Source organism: Terrapene carolina, unplaced genomic scaffold (genome assembly GCF_002925995.2).
Source record: "Terrapene carolina triunguis isolate 2854851 unplaced genomic scaffold, T_m_triunguis-2.0 Scaffold88, whole genome shotgun sequence".
Taxonomy (NCBI): Eukaryota; Metazoa; Chordata; order Testudines; family Emydidae; genus Terrapene; species Terrapene triunguis.
The window spans coordinates 29666554-29684240 of NW_020664439.1; the positions used below are offsets into that span (position 1 = coordinate 29666554).

Below are 17687 nucleotides of genomic sequence, written 5' to 3' on the forward strand. Positions count from 1 at the left end.
AACTGGCGAATTACCATAGGCAATGATGAAATGCCAATAGCGATCCTATTGCGATCCTAGATGACCTCCTGAGGTCTAATCCAACCCCCTGCTCAAAGCAGGACCAACTCCAACTAAATCATCCCAGCTAGGGCTTTGTCCAGCTGGGCCTTAAAAACCTCTAAGGATGGAGATTCCACTACTTCCCTAGGTAACCCATTCTAGTGCTTCACCACCTCCTAGTGAAATAGTTTTTCCCCAATACCCAACCTAGACCTCCCTGTCTGCAACTTGAGACCATTGCTCCTTGTTCTGTCATCTGCCACCAGTGAGAACAGCCTAGCTCCATCCTCTTTGGAACCCCTCTTCAGGTAGTAGAAGGCTGCTATCAAATCTCCCCTCACTCTTCTCTTCTGCAGACTAAATAAGCCCAGTTCCCTAAGCCTCTCCTCATAAGTCATGTGCTCCAGCCCCTAATCATTTTCGTTGCCCTCCGCTGGACTCTCTCCAATTTGTCCACATCCTTTCTCTAGTGGGGGGCCCCAAAACTGGATGCTATAATCCAGCTGTGGCCTCACCAGTGCCAAATAGAGGGGAATAATCACTTCCCTCGATCTGCTGGCAATGCTCCTACTAATACAGCCCAATATGCCATTAGCCTTCTTGGCAACAAGGGCACACTGTTGACTCATATCCAGCTTCTCATCCACTGTAATCCCCAGGTCCTTTACTGCAGAACTGCCGCTTAGCCGGTCGATCCCCAGCCTGTAGCAGTGCATGGGATTCTTCCTTCCTAAGTGCAGGACTCTGCACTTGTCCTTGTTGAACCTCATCAGATTTCTTTTGGCCCAATCGTCCAATTTGTCTAGGTCATTCTGGACTCTATCCCTACCATCCAGCGTATCTACCTCTCTCCCCAGTTTAGTGTCATCCGCGAACTTGCTGAGGGTGCAATCCATCCCATTATCCAGATCATTAATGACGATGTTGAACAAAAATGGCCCCAGGACAGACCCCTGGGGCACTCTGCTTGATACCGGCTGCCAACTAGACATCGAGCTGTTGATCACTACCCATTGAGCCCGACGATCTAGCCAGCTTTCTATCCACCTTATAGTCCATTCATCCAATCCATACTTTTTTAACTTGCTGGCAAGGATACTGTGGGATACAGTATCAAAAGCTTTGCTAAAGTCAAGATATATCACATCCACCGTTTTCCCCGTATCCACAGTGCCAGTTATCTCGACATAGAAGAAAATCAGGTTGGTCAGGCATGACTTGCAATATTTTTATACTCTTCCCTAGTGATCTTCCTTTTTGTGTTTAAGCTTACCGAAGATTTCTCTGCTAAGCCAAGCTGGTCGCCTGCCATATTTGCTATTCTTTCTGCAAATTGGGATGGTTTGTTCCTGTGCCCTCAATAAAGCTTCTTTAAAATACAGCCAGCTCTCCTGGACTCCTTTCCCCCTCATATTAGCCTCCCAGGGGATCCTGCCCATCAGTTCTCTGAGAGAGTCAAAATCTGCTATTCTGAAGTTCAGGGTCCGTATTCTGCTGCTCTCCTTTCTTTCCTTTTGTCAGGATCCTGAACTCGACCTCTCATGGTCACTGCTGCCCAGGTTGCCGCCCACTTCTACTTCCCCTACCAATTCTTCCCTGTTTGTGAGCAGCAGGTCAAGAGGATCACGGCCCCTAGTTGGTTCCTCCAGCACTTGCACCAGGAAGTTGTCCCCAACACTCTCAAAAAACTTCCTGGATTGTCTGTGCACTGCTGTGTTGCTCTCCCAGCAGATGTCAGGGTGATTGAAGTCCCGCATGAGAACCAGGGCCTGTGATCTGGAAACTTCTGTTAGTTGTCCAAAGAAAGCCTTGTCTGACTCATAGACTCATAGACTTTAAGGTCAGAAGGGACCATTATGGTCATCTAGTCTGACCTCCCGCATGATGCAGGCCACAAAAGCTGACCCACCCACTTTCCCTTAACTCAGCTGTTGCAGTCTCCAGATCGTGATTTAAAGACTTCAAGTCGCAGAGAATCCTCCAGCTTGCGACCCCTGCCCTACGCTGCGGAGGAAGGCGAAAAACCTCCAGGGCCTCTGCCAATCTACCCTGGAGGAAAATTCCTTCCCGACCCCAAATATGGCGATCAGTAGAACCCCGAGCATACAGGCAAGATTCTCCAGCCAGACCCTCATTTTACCAGCGATGGCACGTTATTAGCTAATTGCCTAAAATTACATTATCCCATCAAACCATTCCTTCCATAAACTTATCTAGCCTAATCTTGAAGCCAGAGAGGTCTTTTGCCCCCACCGTTTCCCTCGGAAGGCTGTTCCAAAATTTCACCCCTCTGATGGTTAGAAACCTTCGTCAAGCCTAAACTTCCCCACGGCCAGTTTATATCCATTTGTTCTCGTGTCCACATTAGTACTGAGCTGAAATAATTCCTCTCCCTCCCTGGTATTTATCCCTCTGATATATTTAAAGAGAGCAATCATATCCCCCCTCAGCCTTCTTTTGGTTAGGCTAAACAAACCGAGCTCCTCGAGTCTCCTTTCATACGAAAGGTTTTCCATTCCTCGGATCATCCTAGTGGCCCTTCTCTGTACCCGTTCCAGTTTGAGTTCATCCCTTTTAAACATAGGAGACCAGAACTGCACACAGTACTCCAAATGAGGTCTCACCAGCGCCTTGTATAACGGAAGCAGCACCTCCTTGTCCCTACTAGAAATACCTCGCCTAATGCATCCCAAGATCGCATTAGCTTTTTTCACGGCCACGTCACATTGCCGACTCATAGTCATCCTGCGGTCAACCAGGACTCCGAGGTCCTTCTCCTCCTCCGTTACTTCCAACCGATGCGTCCCCAGCTTATAACTAAAATTCTTGTTAGTCATCCCTAAATGCATCACCTTACACTTCTCACTATTAAATTTCATCCTATTACTATTACTCCAATTTACAAGGTCATCCAAGTCTCCCTGCAGGATATCCCGATCCTTCTCCGAATTGGCAATACCTCCCAACTTTGTGTCATCCGCAAACTTTATCAGCCCACTCCTACATTCGGTTCCGAGGTCAGTAATAAATAGATTAAATAAAATCGGACCCAAAACCAAACCTTGAGGAACCCCACTGGTCTACCTCATCCTCCTGGTCTGGTGGTCTACAGCAGATGCCCACAACGACATCATATGGGCGCTGTCTATTGCTCCACCACAGCTGCAAATCCATCCACTATGTCCTGCAAATTGTCAAGAGTCACAGTCCTGCATAACAGAAGATGATTAATGGCCCTTCATACTTGTATGACAATGGTCTCCACAGTGGATTTTCCAATTCCAAAATGATTTCTCACTGATGGGTAGCAATCCTGCATTGCAAGTTTCCGCAGCGCACTTTTCGCTTCTCTTATTTTGGTGTCCCTATGCTAAAGGTATGGGGTGAGCTCAGCACACAGATCCAGAAATGTGGCCTTGTGCACCCAAAAATTCTGCAGCCACTGCTTGTCACCCCAAGCCTGCATTATGATGTGATCCCACCAGTCATGCTCATTTCTTGGGCCCAGAAGCGGCACTCCACCATGTGCAGCTGCTGTGTGAACACCACCAACCACCTTTAATTGGTTCTCGCTATGCCTCACAGCAATCTGTCCTCCAAAAAATCATGTTCCCCACTGATTCAGTTCTTCTTACAGCTCTGCAAATAATAGAGGATGATGCGTCCTGTGTTTGCAAAACTTATAACAATACTGCAGAGCTGTGCAGACTCCATGCTTCTGTCAGAGATGGAGAAAAGCAAGGAGGGCCAAGAGGGTTTGTGGGATTTTTAAAAAGAGATGCAAAAATTATGGGATATAGATGACATTATGGGATGGAGACAGTTTGTGCGCTAGGAAGCTGGCCCCCTGCTCCAAGTCACTCCAGTGTGACTCGTTTCTGCCCCATCATGCATTGCCAAAACTTCCCAAAAGACAGTGCACTGGACTGTAGTTGGCTGCACACGGGGATACCTATCCATGGCGCACCACACTGTGGCTTGTCATTTTGACCATAACACCCTTATCTTTCCATTGCACCACTGGCTCCCCTTTCTCTCCTGGATCAAGCACAAACTTGGGCCACCCTAAACTGATTTCTCCACTTCCTTGATACTTGATTCTAATTTTTTTTTTAAAGGGGAGGGGGACACTTGAAAAAATAGGGGTTGGATTAAAAAAAGGACTTATGAACCTAAATTTCAGAATCAGAACCTGCTGGGATTCACAAAGCCCCTGCTCAAGTGCCCCCGAACTGTGTAGGTGCCTAAAATCATTCAGCATCTAAATTTTTGCAATAAAAGTTCCCTAGGTGTCTATGTTTCTGTCTCTGACTATATGCAGTGCAGCCCCACGCCAGGTGTCCAGACTCCTAAACCCCAGAGCAATTCACAAACAAGGGGAAGATAGGCATCATTTCGCCTAACTTACTTGCAGAGCCTGATCCAATAGGCATGCTCAGACTGGGCCCTTATGGACAGGGCCCTACCAAATTCCCTGTCCATTTTGTTCAATTTCACGGGCAGAGCGTTTTAAAATTGGTCAATTTCACAATTTCAGATGTTTACAACTGAAATTTCAAGGTGGTGTAACTTTGGGTGTCCTGACCCAAAAGATGATTGTGGAGAGATCGTGGGTTGATTGCGTGGGACCGCAGGATTGCCACCCTCACTTCTGTGCCACGGAGCTTCCGGCAGCTGGAGGTGGAGATGGGTTCAATCCCCCCCTCATGCCGCCTCAACCAGGGGCTCCTAGCTGCTTGTCCCAGCCAGTGCCCAGAGACCCAGGCCAATTTGGGGGGGCCTGGAAAAATGGGCACCTGAGCCCTGGCAGAAGCTGTGGGGGCCCCAGCAGTAGGCCCAGGATGGAAGCCCCAAGTCCCAGCAGGAGCCACAAGGGCTGAAGCCCCGAGCCCCAGCTGGAGAAGCGGGACAGAAGCCCCGAGCCCGGGTGTCCCAAGCCCCCGCACCCCAGCTGGAGCTGTTGGACTGAAACCCTGAGCACAGGTGCCCTCCGCCACGTCTGGAGCCGTGGGGGATGGAAGCTTTGAGCCCTGGCTGGAGCTGTGGGGGGCAGAAGCCCTGAGCCCTGGCTCAAGCCACAGGGGGCAGAAGCCTTGAGCCTGGGTGCTCAGAGTCCCAAGAAGAGCCACCGGGGTTGGAAGCCCTGAGCCCCGGCTGGAGCCATAGCTAGGGGATTTCTCATGATGGCTGCCCCCTTTGTTCTGTTCCACCCACTCATATATCTTTTGCATAAGGCGGGAATCCTTTGTCCCTCTGGATTCCCACCCCTCCTTCTCAATGGAAAAACACCAGATTAAAGATGGATTCCAGTTCAGGTGACATGATCATGTCATTGTAAGACCCCAAGCCTTCATTCCCCCCCAGCCTGACTCACAGGAAGGCCTGCCTGCAAACAGAGCCATCCACAGTCAATTGTCCTGGTTGATGGGCACCATCAAGATTCCAAACCACCATTAATGGCCCACACTTTGCATAATTACAATAGGCCCTCAGAGTTATATTTCATATTTCTAGTTTCAGATACAAGAGTGATACATTTATACAAATAGGATGACTACACTCAGTAGATTATAAGCTTTGTAATGATACCTTACAAGAGACCTTTTGCATGAAGCATATTTTAATTATATTTAATATTATATTCACACACATCAGCATACTTTCATAAAATCATATAGAGTGCAACGTCACAAGAATACTTGATTAAAAACTATAAATGTTCAAGGAATATTTATCAGAGTAACTAAAAGATTTTGTTAGTATTCAACAAAGTATCAAAATATTGTGTTTTGTCTGTTTCTAACTTTTCTAAAAGTTTCTTCTTAAAAGCCAATATATATCCCTATATATGTCCAATCCCTTGCACATATATGGTGGTTTTACTGGCTTGTTTAAAAAAACAAACAGCAAAGCTTATGTGTACAAATGACAAATGTGCAGTCATTACAGGCAAGAATTAATTATTCTCTTATTCATGTTAGTGATACCCAAAATCATAGGGTGAAATCCTGGCCCTATTGAAGTCAATGGAAAAATCCCTGTTAATTTTAATAGGGCAGGATTTCACTCATAGTGCACTAAGATTACGTGACACTGTCTGTTACAAACTGGCTGAAGAGGGGAGCTGTACTCTCAGAGCACATTTGTTTATCTGAGATGATTATGATGTAAAGGCTCCAAATTTATGATTCTGCCAGAGGTTTGGCCCCTTTATGTCTGACATTGTCATCTGAGTCTTTCTTGTTGCATTATTGACTAGGAAATTACAGAAGAAAAATGAAACACTTAAAACATTAGATGAATGTGGTGCTAGAAAAAACAAAATCAAACCCTGGGATGAGATTCTATGCTGCGCCTCTAATTTAAGAGGCTCTACACAGAATTTATAGCCCATGAGGGAGGGGGAATTAAGCTGTCTTTAAAACACTGTTGTGTCTTCACGTTTCTGGAGTGATACAAGGACTGGAGTGCTCTGGTGTACCATAAGTGTAACCTGTCCCATACTGCCCAGAATCTTTGGCTACAGCTAAGTGTTGTGGCGCCAATCCCTTGCATCCCCAGCTCTACAGCTTATACCGGGATTTTTGAAACAGTCCTTGAAAGAAAGTCTGGGTGCATCCACACTAGGAAAAAAAGTGGTGTTTTTTCCACTATATGTTAGTTAAAATCCTAATGGGGGATGACGCAGTGTGTAGTTTTCACATATATTAACAGGTTGAGGGAATGACTAGGGACAGCCTGGGGTTTGCCTTGACCAGCTAACATGTGAGTTTCCATACTAGCATTTTTAAAGCATGTTAATTACCACATATTAGCTAGCATGGTAAAAAGCACCTTTTTTCCTAGTGAAGACAAGGCTGCTCTGGCTGTCCCCAGTTCCTACACTGGGGGAATTCTCCCCAGTTATATCTGGGGAATGTAGCACCCATTTATGCTGCTCTGGCCCCTTAAAACAGGAAACAGAGTGGGGTAAGACTTGCATCCCTTCTTTTTAATTAATTGGCTAGAAAGTCATCTTTAATAGTGTGGTAAAACGAAAACCTGACAGACCTGATTTTTTTTTAAGAGATGGAAATTAAAGATCAGTACTAGCCACGAGTAAGAAAACAAGCTCTTCTCCTGAAACAAAGAATATAACAGGAATTCCCTATAATAGGAATTTGTTTAATTTTAAAGCCTTTGCATTTTCCTTTCTTCCTTCATTTTTTATAAATAAAATCTCAACCTATTTCTGCTTTTTATTCACAATTTCTCTCTCTCTCTCTCTTTTTTTTTTTTTTTAATTTTGAACCCCTGCTTTTTACTATTAGTCTGTTGGAATCTCTTCCTAGTTCTTGCCAGGTAAAAGAGGTATGTTTTTCAATTGTGCTTGCTCAAGTGAGTTATCTTAACCCAACTGAAAAGCCTTATTAAAATGTAGACTAACATATTTTGCCCTGTCTCGAAGAGCAAAAGAGTCATGTTTTCTCAATCAAGTTAGCTCAATGGAATTAGCTTAACATGACTAGAAAGCCCTCTCAACGTTTGTGAAGTCATAGATATCTGAAGTCATGTTAGCTGGCCATATTATACCCTAGGATTCCCCTCAGCTTACAGAAGCAGACACTTGGACCCAGATCCTCAAAAGTATTTTGGCTCCTAACTTCCATTGAAATCAATAGGAGTTAGATGCCTAAATACCTTTGATGATCTGGGCTTTAGGGCTTGTCTACACAGGGAGTTATTCTGGAATAACTATTCCTGATTGACTACATGAGTGGAGGTTCTTATTCTGGAATGAGTATGCCCTTATACCAAATTAATTTAATCACAGTGGATTAAACTAATTCACAATATGACACTCTTAGGGTACGTCTTCACTACCCGCCGTATCGGCGGGTAGCAATCGATTTATCCGGGATCAATATATCGCGTCTCGTTAAGACGCGATATATCGATCCCCGAAAGCGCTCACTGTCGACTCCGGAACTCTACCAGAGCTAGCGGCGGTAGCGCAGTAGACGGGGGAGCTGCGGCCATCGATCCCGCGCCGTTTGGACTCCAGGTAATTCGATCCAAGATACTTCGACTTCAGCTACGCTATTTGCGTAGCTGAAGTTGCGTATCTTGGATCGATCCCCCCTCCCCCACCCCCCGTGTAGACCAGCCCCTATTCCAGAAAAAGTGTACACACACATGGAGTTAATCACAAATAGTTAACCCATTTAAAATTTGCATCCTATCTTATTCCTGATTTATTTTCATAGGAAGACAAGCCCCTAGGCCTGGTCTGTACTTAAAAAGTTTTACCAGTAAACTGCATCGGTAAGAAATGTGATTTTTTTTTTACTGATGTATTTATACCAGTTAAAGCCCTAGAGTAGTCATGGTTTTACTAGTATAAGGCACTTTCTATTTCTCTTCACTGAACTTGAATAAATTACACTAGTATAAGGCCTGGTCTACACTTAAAAGTTTTGTTTGCATAGCTATGACTGTTAAGATTGGGGTGGGGTCTGTGGGGGAATCTAACCAAAAGCCTTAGTTTAGATGCAGATATACCAGCAAAAAAGAGCTTTTGATAGTATAACTTATTTTATTCAGGGAACTGGTATGAACTATACCAGTACAAGAACTCTTTCTAGTGTAGACAACGCCTAAGCACTTTTACTGTATAACTATATCTACACTAGGGGAGTTTGTTTGCTTCAATTATGATTAAAGTTAAAACTGCAAAACTTATAAATGTAGACAAGGCCCTAGCTTAAAATAAAAAGTAAGATGTAACTAACTCATTTGACCTGAGAATTTACATCTTAGCACCTTACTCATATTCCTCACAGAATCTATTAGTTCCTGTATATTCAATGGAATAAGTCACTTGTCAGTGGATCAAATTTCTTGCCCAGCTTTAACCATTTTTCTGTACATATTAAGATTATAGTGTGTGGATAGATCTTAATTAGGTTTATTTATATCTGATATTTACAAGGTAAAAGCAGAGGCCATTCACTGAAAACATGGTACATTATGTCTACTTTCAAGTAACCCAGCAAGTTTGGGAGGGACAAGGTTTGATATTTGAGTGTGTATGCATACACATTTTTCAATCTGTATAGTATTTTTGTATTTTAAATTCAAAGAGCATTTATATAACATAAATACCATAAAGTAAAATATTAACACAAAATCACTGGTGGAAACTGGGAAGAATTTAACAGATGCATATTTCTGCCTTTTGATTTATATAAATATTTATTAATCAGCAAGTTTAATTTTTAATGCTAGACATTATTTTTGATTTAGCACCAACTATTAAGAAAGCTTCTGGTCAGGTCAAGGACATGTCTCCCACTAGCACAGATAGTCTGTGTTTGTTAAGGGAATTCACCTTCTTAACTCATCTAACTGACCCTTCTTCTCAAATTGGTACTGATATTAAGTGACACAATGTTTTAAACAGTGATAGACCAGTCTGTTTCTAGAGCTAGGTTTGTAGAATATTGTATCATGTCACAGTGACAGTTTTTAAAGATTATTATAAACAATAAAGCATAGTATTTTCTGAGGAAGGAAATGATATAAACTGATACATTTTTTCAAAACCAAACCAAACCAACAAACAAAAATTTGGCCATGAAGTCTTTGCAGTTGCTAAGATACGCATTCAACCCTACTGAGTTCTGAAGAAATCCTCTACGTAACTGATTCATCCTCCAGACTATCATGGTGCCAGACTCAAAATAGTTCAAGAAAATAAGACATCAGAACTTCTTAGCAGTGTTGGTTTCTACATGCCTAGCCCTTAGCGTTCTTAATCCCATATTTGTGCTTGTACAGCATGCCTTTCAATTGCTTGTTCTAATGATAGATAAAATAAACGTTCTGTTCAAAATTAGAAATAGAAAAGAACAAGTTGTGTTCAGGCTACTGTATATAAGTAATAATATTAAGAAACTTGTTAAAAATTGTACAATCTTATATGCTGTACCTACTCCTAAGAAATATTTTATTCCAATACAACTAAAATATTTTTTGACAAAGCAAAGGCCTACAGGTAAGCAGGGAAGTTGTATACCAGGATCTACTTTTCTTAAAAAGGACAACTTATATTGGAAATACCATTAAACAACATAATTTGCAAACATACATTTTTTTAAATTACTGAAACCTTAGTCTACTTTGGATTCTTTGTGGCCAATATGCAATCCCCATCACGTCTGAAAATGCGAACAATATTCTTAGAGAAGAGAGAATATTTCTTACCTGGAATTCAGCTTCTTGAAAGAAACATCTCACAGGAGTCTCACTGTTGGGTTTTTCTCCCAGTAACAAACAGGGCAGAACTTCCTGAGCTCAATATATTTTTTAACCCTAGGGCAGTGGTAAATTGTGGCCTGCAAGCTATCCCACCTCCACATGTGGACCAACCCCACACACACTCCAAAACCTTCCAGTGAGTTCCTAAATTGCATGGGAAAGAAGAGCTCCCCAAAATAAACCGTTCGAAAAAAATTGTACCATCAAAACTCCAACAAAACAAAAACAAAACACCCACCATTTAACGAAACAAAACAAATCAAAAACCAAAAAAACCTCCTACAGAAAATACACCAGAATCTGAGGGGAGGCAGGAGGGTGAATGTGAGAGAGAAAAGAATACTGTCTAATAATATCTTCAAAGAGGCAGAATTACAAGTGAGCAATTTTCCTTTCTTTAAAGATAATCACCACCAGATTCTTGTTCATGAAGAGTAAGTAGCTCAAGGGATTTCTAAAAACAAGAATGATAAAACATAGAAACAACCAGCAAGAAAAGGCAAATCAACTTCAGCTTCAAACCTGAAGGATCAGCCTAGTTTAGTCATCACAAACTGCTTCCATCCAGATTCTAAACACATACTGCTTCCATCCAGATTCTAAAAATGCAGCACCAGACTAGATAGGGGAATATGGTGATTGTTTTGGATTTGCTTGGCGTGAAGGACTATAGCAGAGATATGTCAAAGAGTCAATGTCTCTCTCTTTGTGCCACCTACGCTCAGTACTTTTGTAGAGGAAATGCCTCATCAAAACAGTTGAATTTCAGTACTAGCATCTTGGTGCATCAATATACTCAGAGCAAATCATTAGTATATTTCAGAGAACTCTGCTTCAACACAGGTAGTTCAATTCACTTCAAGATACCTGATGAAGTGGATCTGCTGGCCCTATGGGAAAGCTGTGTCTGTGTTGACAAGAGTGGGGCCAACAAAGACTCAGAATGCTCTGCTTGAAGGAGCAAGCCTCTGGAGCTAACTGCAGAATGGACATATGGGAGTCTCTCAAGGGTACCTAGAAGGATTTTGTGTGTTCCTCAGGAAACTTGATGGCGCTAGGTAACATTTCAAGGCACACCTCACATTTATACACATCTTACTCAACTCCAAGGCAGAGGATGCAGAAGTCAAACGCATTCATGATTGACATCCTTTGGCCTAACTGACATTTCTTGAAGGTTCTTACCTCATTTAGGATTAAAGGAGAGGTTGGCTTGCTGAAATAAAGAAATGTGTGAAAAAATGTCTTTAGACACTTACTTGGCATTTCAAACTTCCAAATCAATGTGCCAAAAACGATTTCAAAGCAGTAGCAGAATGTGCTCATGTGTTGGAAGAGTGTGCCAAAGCAACTGTAGAGTGCAGTGTGAATAAAATCAAAATGTGTTCTGATGAAAATGCCCCAAAATACTACAAGCTTTGAAGTGTCAAACTCAGAGAAGTGATAAAACGCCACCAAGAAAAGAGAGATAGGGAGTAAGACAAGAATCCCAACTCATTTAAGTCTGATGCAATGCGATGGGTTAGCAAGAACTTTGAACAAAACGCTGCAGATCCACAGAGACAATCTTGTCAATCAGTGCTCTGGAGTTACCTAGTCTAAAATACCAAAGAAACGACATGAAACTGAATTAAGTTAAGTTTTAACAGGAGACTAACCAAAAAACTAGGTCAACAACAAGAACAAAATACCTGAAGAGAAAAGCTGAAAATCAAAAAAACAGACTACAATTGTCTGATGAAAGTCGGGGACAGCTCCTTCAGAGACTTCAGTCTTTGACCATAGTTGAGATAATGGTTAGAAGATTCTAGAGGGTGAGGCAGCAGCAGCTGATGGATGCACAAGGGGCTGAGATGAGGGAGAACTTCCACATGCTGGCTACTACTACAACCACTAATTCTGTGAGACAAACCCTTTTATCTAGAGAAGTTCTTCTGTCTAGCTATGGAAGAATGAGAAGCCAGAGTGAAACTCCAGTGTAGATGGTATCTTTAAAGGATAAATAATAAGAATTATACACTGATCTGGTAAAGAATCTGCAAAATATAATTGTGAAGCATAAATTAATGAAGATGTAACAATCAAATGTGTGAAGAAAGAAGGGCAAAATACGATAGAACTAGTTGACCCTGCACAAAACTGTAAAGTGTTCATAAGACACCATTAAATACAGAGACAAATGCATCAAACGGACTAAGGAGACAATGACTCAGCCAGAAGCACCCAGGGGAAAGATATTAAAAAGCCAGGACTATTCTCTACAAATGAAAATATGTTTATACGTGTGTATTCTCTGGAATATTTACTATATTTTTAATAAATTTGCATAACACTACATCTCTTCTTTGTCAGAGCTGTTACTTACCCCAGTTTTATCACATAGGCGCAAAGTATGAAAAGACCCCACAGCAAATAATTCTCCATCCGGAGCCCAGGCAACAGATGTTATAGGATAATCATGAGGCTGAGAGCTGTACAGTAGACGACCATAACTATCCCACACCTCAGAAAGAAAAAATAAATTACAGTCTGAATTTATTTTGGACATATTTTATTTTAGAGGCATCATTCTTTTTATTTTGGACTTCTTATTTTAGAGGCATCATTTCCTCAGCTGAAAATATTTTTAAATTGTAGAAATATGTTTATTTTTTAAACAAATTGCGACATTAAAAAAAGATATCTAATGCATTTAACAGTTGGATTTGTGTGTGTGTGTGTATGCACAATATAACAGCTGGGCCCAATCCTGCATACTTTGCATGCCCAAATCTCCCAATGAAGTCAAGTTTGGAAGTTTGGGCCCTTCTTTTGTGTATCATCTCAAGATTTTAAAGCAACAAATGCTCTGTAAAATCAGATTCCTATTTCTAAGTTATTCTAATGCATTCTCCTCCATCTACTTGGAAAACCAGCTCTCCACAAAAATAATTTTTACCTGAAGTCGGATTTTTGCTAAAATATGGGAAATATTACATTGATATCTGTATAGTGCACTATTAACTAGGTGTTTCTTGGTGAATTACTGTATGTTTTTTCTTAGACCTGTATGTTTCCTAAATACTTTTGATCATTCTATTTGTATAGTAATATCAAATATAAAATCGCATGCACATCAACTATCAACAGCCAGTCAGCAATCAAGCCAGGGGACAGTGAACAGAATATTTATGGCTGTATATCCTCACATGTCTCACAACCTGCTGAGGCCCAAAGGGGAGAGACTGTTTGTGACAACAACCCAAACTGAGGTATAGAAGAAATTATTTATGCAGAAAACTTAAAATACTGTGGCATTCACTTCTGTAATGCAAAATAACTGTTACCTCAGTTTCATAATTCTTTATTTTTGTTGTAAACATTTTTCACCAATACAAGCAAGGGGATGCCAAATTTGTGTGGAACAAAGGTAACTTTGGGACTAAAATGAGTGATATCTTTTGAAATGGAAATATATACCTCTCACGTATCTTTCATCTCATTTCCCAAGCTGTTCATGTGAGGTTTGAAGTAAGTGTAAGACTCTTACTGCTGAAACTTAAAACTATTAAAACTACAGTATTATTATTTTTCTTCATCAAAAAAGTTGATAATGAGGTTCTCAATGTAACTGGGAAATCCTCCAATGACACTGCCAGTAGAATGCCAGCAAGAACACTTTATGCATTAGTAACTTATAAGTTTATAAAAGTTGTCATATTGATGAGTTTTTTCTATTAAATAATCAAAGTACAAATTAAGTTTTTATTAAAACTTATTATCTAGTTAAATGATAAAAATAACATCTTAACAGGTTTAAAGCTATTTCCAAAAACAGATCTTAGACTGACATGAAAAAAAAGTGTTTTTGAAATGAGAGCAATTGCTACAAAAGTCCTTTTATTATTTTTCTTTTTTAAGTTTCTCTTTGCTCAGGCTGAGCTCTAATAATTTGTGTAGGGCAGGAAAATAGTCGAGGTTATATGGGGGTTGGCTAACATATTTTAGACAAATGTTTTAGTTCTCCTTTCTCCCTTCTTTTTCTTTACAATTCACTGTCTTCTTAATGTATCTTATTCTTTCTTCTTCTCAGTTCTCATTTCATACCGCTCAGTAAAATGTTCACGGAATATTGTTAACCCTCACTTCAATACAATGATAGTCACTTCTTTATAATTTTACTTCTATTTTCCCTCCTAAATATAGCAGATGAAATTTAAACTTTAACATTTCTTACATTTTCCACCAATTTTTCAGTTCAAATGACATTTCTTTGTATTTCAGACAAATGGTTCCTTAGAATGTGTGTTAACTATTTATGCTAAACAATTTGTTCCACCTTGCATTTAGCTGTGACACTCTGAGTACTTTTCTCAGATCTGGAGAAGAGTTCCGTGTAGCTCAAAAGCTTGTCACTTTCACCAACAAAAGTTGGTCCCACTCTGTCTCTTTAATTTCTTTATATAAAATTTGAGCTTTGTACATTTTTATTTTGCTGTACAGTATGTTTATGAAAAAAATAAAATAAAACCAGAGTAATTAAAATCTACTGGCCCAATTCATACCCTCAAGAACCACATGGAGGGATCATCAACATGCAGATTTCCTCTTCCCCTGGATCTTCTACCATACCCTTCACCAGCTCACATTTCCCCAGTTTCCAGACCCTGCAATAGACTCACTACAGAACCCACAGGTCTGTGCAGAAGGTAGAAGAGAACTTGGGGGAAGCTGGGAAGGTGTGAGTTGGCTGGGAACATGACTGCAATGGGGATAAAATGTACATCAGACTCCCTCTTAGGAATTATTGGTGGAGGCCACATATTCCTCCTCCCCCAGGGACCTGGAGCAAACCATGCCAGGGAGGATGTATTTCCTGGGAAAGTATCTCTACTGGAGCTATGCTGGCAGGAAACCTGAATGGGGAAGGGTTGGTGGCTTTTGAAGGCTTATGGGGTCAGAGCAATAGCATGGGCAGAGGGTTTCTGTTAAAGATGGCCCTTGGCCTCCTGTCACTTCCCAGGTATTTGCCAGGTCTGGGCAGATTATTTGCAGGTGGCAAACCTTGCCCTCCAACAGCATGATGCAGAGGGATCTCAGTGAGTTCCCTTATTCCACAGAGTGGATGATCTGGGCCATTATAACTAGTATATTAGCAGGGAGTCCATTCATAGTATGCAATGATCTGAGAGAAGATTTAAACAGAAAGACTATATAATTCAAAAGATATTTTTTTAAATCACAGCACATAAATGAGAGACTGTTAGAATTCAGATACCAACTAATTAAAGTAAGTTCACAATTAAGGGGGAAAACATAACATGCACCCTCTATTACTGACAGAGAACAGTGTGCCATCTATACAATTTTCCTAAGGATCCCACCTGTATTTAGGTAACAAGACAAACTGTTTCCCCTTTAATTGTAATTTCTTTACTTTTCTCAGTTCATATCTTAGTCTTAATATTCCTTCAGCAGCTAGGGCTTGTCTACCTGGTACAGAAATGCACACTAGAGGGGTGCAAAGTGTAGAGTGCTCTAAAGTGTTGTGCTCTAATTGTGCCGTGTAAACCCTGCTGTTGCGGTCTAAAAGGTACCTAGCAAGCGCCGATGTAGTCCCATTTGAAATAGTACTATGTTAACATGTGCTAGGAATCTTTTCGTTCAGTGTAGCTGCCATTTCCTGAAAACTTTCAAATTGCACTGAAATTTTTCTATCTAATTGGATTTGAGTTTGAAAGGTCTTGGGAAGGTTGGAGAAAGTCAGTAGTGCCTAGTATTGTTACTCAGTTGCTGCTTTAAATATTTATTTAAATAATTTAATCCACTGTAATTAAAGTTAAACAATACACACCTTATATTTACAGTCTTCACCAGCAGACAGGATAAGGTCATTGACTGAGTTCCAATCAAGTTTTAAAATAACTCCATCATGGGCTTTCCACTGACAGGAAAAGAAATAAATTAAGTATACATTTAAATCTAGCAATTACTTTTACTATTATTTTTAGTATTTATTGTTTTTTATTCTGGTAACATTTATAGGCCCCAGTCAGGATCAGGTTCCAATTGTGTTAGCACTGTACAAACACAGCAGACATGGTCTCTTCCTGCAGAGACTTACAATTTAATTTAACATAACACACAATAAGGGGGAGTGAGGACAAGGGTAATAATGAGGTTATGCACTTATATTATGTCTAAGAGTCTCCACAATTTGAATGTTCCAAACTACAATAGGATTTTTTAAAATTTATTTTTAAAGCCTCTGCATCTTCCTTCTTTTTTATAAAAAAATTGAAGCCTATTTCTGTTTATTTGAAGTTTCTGGGTTTTTTATTTTAAACCTCTGCTTGTTACTACTTAGGCCTCTCCCTAATTTTTTTCAACAGCAGTTTATATCTGTTCTTTCATTTTTTTAAACGTGGATCTATTTCTATTTCTTAAACTCCATTTAAACTCCAAAAAAGCCATTTATTTGTGTCCCCACTTCCCTTAAAATATCATTTTCCACTCATTTTTACTGCTTACTTCTATCTTTATTGAGATTATTAACATGACATGTTAATATATGAGGTAAACTCTACATAACTATTTATACCTTATAGATTCTTGAGCCCAAAGACTGGCCATATTACTGATATCTTACTAGTGAAATAGCTTTCAACATGCTCCTCAAATCTCTTCCAACAACATAAAGCTCCCATTTCTATCTCTGACAGGTACTAGTAAAAATGGTCAAAATTTCAATTATAATTTTTTTCTGGTTTATTTTAATCCACTTTCAAAGTGGATTAAGCTAAATTGGAAAAAGGCACTCTTATTCCAAAATAAGTGTGTCTGCACATGGAGTTATTCCTGAATAGCTGTTTCCGAATATCTATTTCAGAATCTCCATGTGTAGACAAAGTCTTGTTTACTAAATACTATTCAATTTCAGATCCTGTTCTAAAGACAAAATTAAAAACGTACTAATGGGATTTTCTACCACAAACATCACTATAGTATTTAAATATTTCACAAACATAAATTAATTTATTTTCACAATATTCCAGCGAGAGAAGGAGGTATCATAATCCCCATTTTACTGATAGGGAACTGAGCCACAGATTAAGGTCAAAAGGTCCACTAAATTTGGTTGCCAAATTTGAGACTCCTAGAACCTGATTTTTCAGAGTACTCAGTATTATATAGCACTTAATATGTTCAACGCATATTTACCGGTAATTCAATTGTAGCTGTGAATGCTCAGTACTTCTGCAAATCAGACCTCTAGGTCTCAAGTCAGACACACACACAAAAAGAGGAACACACAATTAGTGACCACCTGTGAATCATTTGGTTTAAGTGACTTGCCAAGCATCATA

At 40.3% G+C, this 17687-nt stretch overlaps 1 protein-coding gene across 2 annotated transcripts in view; it reads right to left on the reverse strand.

Annotated features, from left to right (window-relative positions):
- Positions 1-17687, reverse strand: part of IFT80 (intraflagellar transport 80) — a 154005-nt gene that overhangs the window by 62980 nt on the left and 73338 nt on the right. For both annotated transcript variants that reach the window (XM_026650014.1, XM_026650015.1), the window contains 2 exons: positions 16175-16264; positions 12707-12844 (listed from right to left, as the gene is read on the reverse strand). In XM_026650014.1, coding sequence (XP_026505799.1) covers positions 12707-12844; positions 16175-16264 — 228 coding nt within the window. The remainder of the gene's footprint in view (positions 1-12706; positions 12845-16174; positions 16265-17687) is intronic.